Here is a 9877-nt window from a genome sequence, read left to right on the forward strand (position 1 = left end):
TAACACTAGGAAGTTTCACACAGGAAAGGCACACAGGCCCAAAGACATGTGGGAGACCTAGAGAGCACTAAATAAAAGTTAAATGGTTTTTTTAAATTGCTCCATTCTCCCCTAGGCTCTCTGCATATCCTCTCGCAATAAGGACTGAGCAAGTCCCATGGCAAAGCAGTTAAATACCAGGCTGTGGCCCTATTCACCTTTCCTATCCAACTATCCAGTGGTTGTCTCAAATCCAGTTAATGTTTTGTTCCTCCAAAGTTAAAACCATAAGTCATTCCATAATCCTATTGTCCATTCCATGGGAAAACGATCAAGTCTGTGGGAACGTTAAGGATCCCTCAAAGATGTAAAACGGGATATAAATATTTACCCCATACATGTTCAGTTCACTGCTATAGACCAAGGCTCTGGCCCACAAACTAGAGCTCCACTCTCCATATAGTCCCCAGGCTCTGTCTGAGTCACTCACTGCTTTCCATTGAATCCTCTCTTCAGGACTGCTAATTATCACCCCCCTATAACTCCTGAATTGTCACTATCCAACCTTTTTCACACCTTTTCTTTCTGTTAGCCTTGGGTGGTTTTTAAGGTTGCATTGGTTTATGTGTTTGCATGCACATTTGCACATTTCTAAATACATTCCCTTTTCATTGAAACCAGAGTCTCTCTGCAGTTAGTACTGGTATTCATAGGTGGAAAAACCTCCTTGCCCAACTCTTGCAGGCCTCCTTTTGAGTTAATCATTTCCCCAACATAACAAGGAGACTCTGACACTGTGGATGGGGATCCCAAGTCTCCCACACACACACCTTTTAGGGTAACAAGGGTCAAAATAATTATTATTATTATTATTATTATTATTATTATTATTATTATCTGCAACTGTTAAAACATTGGAGCTTTTGCCACTGACTGAGTGCAATAAAGTGACATCTGATCCACCACCTCCATAAAGTCACAAAAGACCCATTGACAATACCATGGCATAAACCTACATAGGGCATCAATATGGTCTTATTTAGGAAGTTCACAAAGCAAAGTGTTGAGTTATAGAATTCACTACCATGAGACAAGGGATAGTTTTAGTCACTAATCTGGATGTCTGTGAAAGCCGATTAGACAAATTCAGGAAGGAAACAACCTTAAGTGGCCACTAGTTGTGTGACAACTACATATTTCCAGTATCAGAAGAATGGGAATACAAATATTAGAGTGTGTGTATGTTACTGCACTCATATCCTGGGTGAAGCTTTTGTATGGCCATCTTATTGGCCACTGTGGTGGCCTATGCTGGACTACATAGGTCCTTTGATCTGATCCAGTAGGGCACTCTTTGTATTTTTAATGATGTCTTAGCAGAGGATGGATAAGCCTGAAGCCATCCTGCAGATGTAAACAATCTTCACCGACTGCCTGCTGCGAGACATTCCAAACAACAGGGTTGAGGTTATTATGCAAAGGAGATGAAGGGAAGAATCTCAAGAGAAGAAAATCCGGTTGGAAGGAATGTTTTGGCCTGGAGGTGCCTCTGGAGAGGTGGACAGGATACAAAGACTAAGCCGCCTTGAAGGTTATTCCAGGATATCCCCCATCCAGCCTGGTCTATCATACCCAAATATAACAAGAGTAGTTTGCAGCACATGTAGCATAGTTTGCAGGATGCTATGGCACAACGTTCCAGGAAAATATCCTGGAACGCCAGGGCTTCCTTTCCTCCCGTCAGTCCAGATGGTCAGCAGATATAATAACTCCCCCCCCCCCCCAATTGCCTATGTGGAATTACTACTCCAACCCATAGATTCTTGTACACAGCCATTCCATTCTTTAATCTCGATTGACCAACTGGGCCACATTCCTCTGTGGAATGGCTTGTAGACAATCTGGTGCAAGGTCAGCCAGCGGAGTCTTACATCTGAGGCCTTGCTTATGGGGTTCAGCGCTCCACACAAAACAAGGATCAGGTTTTAACAGGTATGTTCTTGTTCCATCATGGGTCACACAAAAACAACATATTTCTCCACATTGTTTTACTGATGGGCAGTAAAGGCAGGGATGGGGAACCTTTGACAGTCTAGATGTTTTGGATGTTTCAATTCCCAGAAGCCCCAGTCAGTACTGTATATTCAATGGTAAACAATTATGGGAGTTGCAGTCCAAAGCATCTGATAGTGTAAGGTTCCATACCCCAACTTTAAGACTTTCTGGTTGAATTTGTCTAGCTTGCATCAGTCCACCAGTTTGGGCAGCTAATCTAACGGCTGAGCAAAATGGTATTTCATAATGGAGATTATAAATCTGAAGATTTATACAAGCATGGGAATTTTTTGCTTAGCATTTACAATCTGCCTGGTTTTGTAAACCAGACAAATAAAACTCCTATTTCCCCTCAGTTCAAATAGTTGCCCTCTGTCTGGATCAAGCTTTAAAAACATCATTGACACAAGGTTAAAGCATCAACTGTTTTGTAAGAATTATTGGCACAAACCAGCAAGATACTGGCTGGATTAACAGGTTGAAGGAACAGGATTAGAGGTTTCTAATCCAGGTTATATTGAAAGGACCAACTTTGCACGGCATCTGACAAATGCCAGGGAAGGATAGGTGAGCATAAGGGCTCCTCTGCAGTTTTGATTATTAGCAGAAGTATCTCTGGAGCTAGCATTTTTATTACACTGATGCCAAAATGTTAGGCATTGAGATCAAGAGAACATGACTAAATTTGATCAGCCAGTTTTTTATTTGTTTAGGCACTCTCCTATATTTCTGCAAGCAGAAATTCAAGAGGCAACAGTTTTTTTCTGTTATGTGGACGAACTAATATGCTTCGCATGTTGAATGTTTGCCTGCTGCATAGTACTCTGCTAGAAGAAAAGGGCACTTCATTACCTAGGAAATGAGTATCAAACACTGATAAGTTATCAGTATGCCAAGGGATCTTGTATCACCTTTGAGACTGTGCAAAAGAAGTTGTAGCTTATGCTACCCGCTTCTTTCTTTCAGTTAGTCTCAAAGGTGCTTCAAGACCTCTTTGCATACTGATTTTCCAGAATAACACAACTATTTCCCTGAATAGTAACCCCATTGATAAGTGTGTTTGTGTGTGCGTGTATATCTATATAGATAAATAGTGTTACTGTACTTGCCTTTAAATCTTTTCCTACTTATGGCAACTCTAAGACAAACCTATTGCAGGGTTTTCTTGTCAAGTTTCTTCACAGAGGATTTGGCACTGCCATCCTCTAAAGCTGAGTGTGACTTGCACTGTTGCACATGGTCACATAATGGCTTTCCATGGCTGAAAGGGGATGTGAACTGTGATCTCCTCGTGTCCTAATCCAATGTGCAAACCACCACACCACACTGATTCATGTATGTATGTTTATATTGTACATTGGACCCTTGGTATCGCTGAGGTTTTGTTCCAAGGCCCACTGCAGACAGCAAAATCTGTGGATGCTCAAGTCCCATTAAATAGAATGGCATAGTAAAATGGTGTCCCTTATATGAAATCAGGCTTTGCTTTTTCAAATATATATGTGTGGGTGTGTATAATTTTTTCAATATCTATCTATCTATCTATCTATCTATCTATCTATCTATCTATCTTTCAAACCATGGATCTTTGAATCCATGGATAAAGAATCTGTGAATATATGGAGTGCCAATGGTATTATATTATATCATACAGAACATATGTGTGTGTCGCAAATACAGTGAGAAAAGTAATAACTATCCAGTTTCCCAGGACGGAGGCCAGTTCAATTGGCCTTGTCAATTCGCATTCGTTGTTGCCTTTTTATCATAAAGCATGTGTGTGTTTTAAAGAACAGAGTGATCCTTCTGAGAATCTACACCTCCCACCAGCTACAAAATCCCTTTCCATACTGATATTCCAGACTAACATGGTCTCTAAACTGTACTCCAATTGATGTGTTATGTATGTGTGTGTGTATATATATCACATATTGTTTGTCTTCAAGTCATTTCTGACTTATGGCAACCCTCAGGTGAACCTGTCACAATATTTTCTTGGCAAGTTTCTTCAGAGGGGCTTTACCATTGCCTTCTCCTGAAGCTGAGAGAGTGTGACGTGAGACTGTGATTCAGTTGGCCCAAGCAATTCACATTTGTTGTGGGCTTTTTATTATAACATGTACTGTATTTTATAAAAAGCAACAACAACAATGTGGTACTCCTGAGAATATACAGAGTGCTTTTTCTCCCACCAGCTAAAATTTTACCTTGATGGATTTCAGTGCCAACTCTAATTTTATGACTATTTATTATGTGTATTTAAAACAACAACAACAACACTGGTGCACCTGAGAATATAGAGTGCTTTTCGTCTCACCAACTAAAATCTTATCCTGTCAGTCAAGTTTTGTTTTGTCTTTTAGTTAGTAGGCTGACGTTGTATTATATCTCTGGGCTATAGATGTTTATATGAATACCTTTGTATGTATGTTTTGTGTCTGTTTGTTGTGTTAATAATTTTGTGTCTTTATTGTGTTATTAACACAACAAGAAACTATTTAAAAAAAAGGAAGGAGGGAAATAAAGATGCTTTTATATATTTTCAGGGCCCAGCTCTAATTTTAAGGCTTTTTATTGTGTCTATTTTAGAAGGTAACAGTAGTGTTCCTGAGGATATACAAAGTGCTTTTCCTGTCACAAACTAAATCCATATTCTGTTTGTATTTCAGGGCCTGGCTTTAATTTCAAGGCTTTTTATTGTCTATTTTAGAAACAGTGGTGTTCCTGAGGATATACAAAGTGCATTTCCTGTCACCAATTAGAATCTTATCCTGTTAATATTGCAGGACTTAGTTCTAAGGGACAACGTCTGTATAAACACACGAAACAAAGGCCAATCCGCCATTATTACAGTACAATCTTTATTAAAAAAAAACACATAACTTCCGCCCCGCCCTCTTTGTCGGGGAGTGATTGACAACCCACAAATCCCTCCCCCTCTCGCTTCTTATCAACCAATCCCTTTCCTCCTCTCCTAGCGCCATTGACGTCACAAGCAAAAAAATCCAGCCTTGTCCGGTTTGCCCTGGCCGGCTACACATACAAAAAAGTGCGCATGCGCAGTAGGATGGAGAAAAAAGGAGACGAGGATACGCAGTGTGACGTCGACGTCCAGCGGCAACCATGGTTCCCGGTTTTTTTCCCTCTCCCAGCCAATGGCGTCGCTCGCCTTCCCGTTGCGCGCTGACGTCACAAAAGCCGAGTGGGGTATATAAAGCGTCGGCGGCTTAGCCCCGCCCTTCCTGCTGCCTCTCTCTCTCTCTTTCTTGCTTTGCCCCTCCTCCTCCATTTTGTTTTTAAGGTCGAAGAAGAGCTGCCATCGCCGCTTCTTTTCCCGCCGTTGCCGCCTCTTTCTGACTCCTTCTCCTCCGCTGCTCCTTGTTGCCTCCGACCCGGAAAAAAGGGGAAGCGAAACGCGTCGTATGTCCGCTATCCAGAACCTCCACTCCTTCGGTGAGGAAGGGGAAGGCAAAGCGAAGGCGGCGGGGGATATGATAACGAGGAGGGTTTGGGGGGAGATGAGAGCCGCAATGATCCTGGGCTTTGAGAGCGTTGCTTGGCTTTCAGAGACACAAAATGTCCGCCGATGGGAGGGATCCATTTTGGGCCTGGAAAAGACATTGGCTTAGATACGGTCCTCAACGCCAAGGAGGACCAAATAGGAGCTTAAAGGACTCACTTGCTCCTCGGAAATGGAGGACGTTTTGGCCGGACTCCCGGGTTTGGGATGGAGGACGCGTCCTGGAAAAGGAGGACGTCCGGGCACCATAATAGCCTTGTCTCTTCTGGCTCAAGGCTATGGGATTCTGGGAGTTGGAGTTAGTTCTGGGCCCGCTCTGGATGAGACACACTCTCTCAGCCTCAAAGGGAAGGCAAGGGCGATCTTTGCCCTCTCTAGAGAAGTCTCTCCCCCCCCCCCAAACCCAGCCCCAGGATAAGGGTCAGAAACAAGGAGACGTGACCAAACAGAGGCTATTGAAACGCTCGTTTGGATGTCTGTGTGAATCCCTGCTGGTTTGTAGGGCTTAAAATGGAGGACGTTTTGGCATTCCTCCTGGAGAGGAAGGTTGAGAAATGGAGGACGCTTGTGGGAGGGCTATGCTGGAATAAAGGACAGTAGTTGCCCATTGGGGAAGACTTGTCCATAGGGAAGCATTACTTACCTATAGGGAAACATAGAGGAAGACTTGCCCATAGGGAACCTATGTTTCACCATAGGGAAACATTACTTGCCCAATGTTCTCCTATGGGCAAGTATTCTCCAATGATTCTCTATGGGCAACTACTGTCATTCATTGTAGTCCCTCTCCCCAAGGAAAAGGAACCAAGAGGATGCCTTTCATCCATTCTGGGAGGGAGTATTTTGCCTAAAGCTGTCTCACTTGGGAAGGAAACGGTGGGGCTCTGCAGGGAAGGAGGGCCGTGGCTCAGATATGGGAAGCGCGGCCTTCGTTGTTGGGCCTCCATCTTGTTTCCTGCCTGTTCCCTCTTCTCTCTCCTTTCTCGCTGACGCAGCTGCTAATTCCTGGCGGTTGCGTCAGCCTGGCAGTGGGAGGGTCACGGGATGACAGCAAGAAATGGGGGAAGCCCCTCCCTTAATGGATGGTGGAGGGGGGGCAAACAAAGCCAGGCCTAAAGCAAGGGAGGGTGAATGTGGCCTTCCCAGGGTGACCAAACGTCATCACTGCGGAGGAGGAGGAGAAGGCGCCACAAAATGGAGGAAGCATGACCAAATAAGAAGCTAAGAACACTCCTATGAATGTGGAGTCGAAGGTTTTCACTGCTGGCATCCATACGGGGTTTTTTGTGGGTTTTGCAAGCTAGGAGGCCATGTTCTAGAAGAGTCTGTTCTTGACGTTTCGCCAGCGGCTGTGGCTGGCATTTTCAGAGAGAGAAAGGCCACAGCGCTGGCAAAACATCAGGAATATTCTCATAGCCCAAAAAACCCACTCATAGAAGTGTTGATTCAGGCTTCTTGGGTTCGGAATGGAGGACACTTTGCAATTCCTCCTGGACAAAATGTAGAGCACGCCCTGGAAAAAGAGGGTGTCGGGTCACCCTCGGCTTTCCAGATGTTGCAGGACTGCATTTCCCATCAGCCTTAGAGTCAATCGCATGGGAGATGCAGTCCCCAGCTGGGAGGGAGAGGAGTACCTTGGTATGTTGTGTGTTATGGGCTTTCTTGGAGGCTGCGAGGCGATCTTCTCAGCCCATTTGAGACTAACAGAAAGGAAGGAGGTGGTAGTATGAGGTTTGGTAGGCTTGAGCCTATTTCCTCACATGCATAGGGTGGATTGGAGAGTACAGAGACAGACTTATGCACATCTGGTTTATATAGGTCTGCCTCTGGACTCTGATCCACCCTCTGCATCTGAAGAAGTAAGCTCAAGTCTACAAAACCTCATGCTGCTAGTTTCTCTATCTTTGTTAGTCTCAAAGGTGCCGCGAGATCCCTTTGCAGACTGGTTTTCCAGACTAATATGGCTACGTCTTTGATTTCTTGGAGTCTGCTAGCCAAGATGGTAATATTGGGGTAAACACTTGATGAGAACAATATAAACTCAGAATTGGACTGTGATGTTGGTTGTGTGTGGGAGGAGCCATTGTTGGCCATCTCTGTGAAATAGGGAAACAAAGCCTTCCTGTGTTGTTTGTGGCTTGTGAGCACCAGGAAAGGATAAGGCTGGCGCCATCTGTTTGGGCATGGCTGAACCTTGCATTTCAACCTTCTTCCTTCCTCCTTTCAGACCCCTTTGCTGATGCAAGTAAGGGTGATGATTTACTTCCTGCTGGGACTGAGGACTACATCCATATAAGGATCCAGCAGAGAAACGGCAGAAAAACCCTCACCACTGTCCAAGGCATTGCCGATGATTATGATAAAAAGAAACTGGTGAAGGCCTTCAAGAAGGTGAGTGGGTTGTGGAGCTTACGCTAATTCCTAAAAGCACTAAAACTACAGTAAGTCAAGCATAAAATGTTGGGGAAAGAGATACCTTCATTTATCAAAATCAGTCTGTTTTGCAGTTACCTGAGCACATTTATGTACAGCTTTGATACTTGGGGATAATCTGTTTAGCAATGTGGTAAACAAAAAAGTCCAAAGCATCTGTTCAAATCTGAATGCTTGGTTCTTTTTTTGTCTCTGTAGAAGTTTGCCTGCAATGGCACTGTGATTGAGCATCCTGAGTATGGAGAGGTGATTCAGCTTCAGGGGGACCAGCGGAAGAACATATGTCAGTTCCTCATTGAGGTAAGTGCTCTAGGTTGTCCTTTAAAGTTCTTGCTTGCTTAACACATTCCTGTTGATTTTTAACTAGTGAGCAGAAATTAGGTTATGTAGTTTTAGGCTCCATTGTAGCAATTGATGTGAAGCCAAGAACATATGCTGTGCAGTAGTTCCTTTATCTTGCATTGTTGTGGTATTAAGTATGAAAACATTAGTTGTCCAGTCTGCATTATCTGGTGCTCGAAACCATGATAACACTTTTCTTTCTTTTTTCTTTCTACAGATTGGCTTGGCTAAAGACGACCAGCTGAAGGTCCATGGGTTTTAAGTGCCTGTGGGTCACCGAAGTCTCAAGGGAGAAAACATCCCTACAATGAGAAATTCCTTGTGTCCCGCACCGCTAGTTTAAAACAAGCCATCTTGCATAATGTAATCTCATCAGGTTCCTTTTAGATTGGACTAGTGTAATTCAGCAATGTAATAAACTGACAAGAGCCCACATTGTGTTGTCTTGCTGTCCCTCATTTAAACCAGACACACTTGTGGTGTCAAGCCAGAAGCTTATTCTGCACAAGACATTTCTTTTAGAAGGCCCATGGCTGTTCTGGCTCTGCTGGGGACTTGTCCAATGTTTTAAAACACCTCTGTTATATTCAGGACAACAACTAGCAGTGTCTGTCTTAAATGAACTGTGACAACCAAGTATCAAAAGGCAGGTACAGTCTGAACTACCTTGGCATATCTGAAGGAATCTCCCCTCAAAGGTATTAGGGGATGTGGAAGTCAAAAACCCCTTGGGACAGGCACTGAGGTGATGAAACCAGATACACCAATAGCAGGCTCAGATTGAAGGGAACAGTTTTTAAATAGGATGTCTTTGCAAAGCACTGCTTTAGCAACTAACAGCCCTGTGAAGCAACAGATGTCTTGGTTTGAGTCCTGATGTTCTGTGTAATGTATTTAAACAGTTATTTAAATAAAAATGATTTTCTGAAACACTTGCCTTGTGCTTTCAATACCCTGTTAAAAGCTAAAAGACGATGCGCTTTTGATCAGCTTAAGTAGTTCACAAATAGCTTTTCCCTGTTCCCCTTAAGGGGTGGCTGTCTCCAGAGCAGTATAATGCCTACTGTTTATTTTCTAGAGCTGGTAACTCCTCATAGAAGGGAGAGCTTCAGGCCAGCATTTTGACACCTGGGATAGTGGGGCCAGGTGTACTGCTCTTGACCATGAGGCTTATCCTGTTAACATCAGCATCTTCAACATTGTGATGCAACTATGCAACTACAGGGTTGATAGCTTACAGCACCATTAAGTCAGCATTTAGTTTGTGTGATCCAGACTAGGCTTTGGTGTGGCAATACATCAGGATGTTAGCTGTATTGAAGGCTAAGATACTCATGTAAGGAGTTCTTTCAAAGTAATTGTTGTACTCAGAACATACACTTGGAATTTATGCTTCATACTAGCTAAAATAAATTCATTTGTGGTTGAAACATTCTTGGATGGTGGTCTGAGTCAATGTCCTAATTCACTTAAGCTCAGTAAATTTGAAAAGAACTTACTGGCAGGGCAGGTGGTGACTGCTAACACTATATGCTATTGACAGTAGTT

The 9877-nt window shown here is 43.4% G+C and overlaps 1 protein-coding gene across 1 annotated transcript; it reads left to right on the forward strand.

Moving 5' to 3' along the window:
• The first annotated feature begins 5273 nt into the window (after positions 1-5273).
• EIF1 (eukaryotic translation initiation factor 1) lies at positions 5274-9259 on the forward strand. The gene is made up of 4 exons (XM_042476157.1): positions 5274-5487; positions 7782-7945; positions 8186-8287; positions 8547-9259. Exons 1-4 carry the CDS (start codon positions 5457-5459, stop codon positions 8589-8591), a joined length of 342 nt encoding a protein of 113 aa, XP_042332091.1. The 5' UTR covers positions 5274-5456; the 3' UTR covers positions 8592-9259.
• The last annotated feature ends 618 nt before the right edge of the window (positions 9260-9877 follow it).

Source organism: Sceloporus undulatus, chromosome 6, assembly GCF_019175285.1.
Source record: "Sceloporus undulatus isolate JIND9_A2432 ecotype Alabama chromosome 6, SceUnd_v1.1, whole genome shotgun sequence".
NCBI classification, from domain to species: Eukaryota; Metazoa; Chordata; class Lepidosauria; order Squamata; family Phrynosomatidae; genus Sceloporus; species Sceloporus undulatus.

Excerpts from the sequence above, each read along its gene's own strand:
- EIF1 (XM_042476157.1), top strand. The coding sequence starts at position 5,457 with ATGTCCGCTATCCAGAACCTCCACTCCTTCG. Across the intron at positions 7,946-8,185 it reads TGGTGAAGGCCTTCAAGAAG|AAGTTTGCCTGCAATGGCAC; the intron begins GTGAGTGGGTTG and ends TTGTCTCTGTAG. Across the intron at positions 8,288-8,546 it reads TATGTCAGTTCCTCATTGAG|ATTGGCTTGGCTAAAGACGA; the intron begins GTAAGTGCTCTA and ends TTCTTTCTACAG.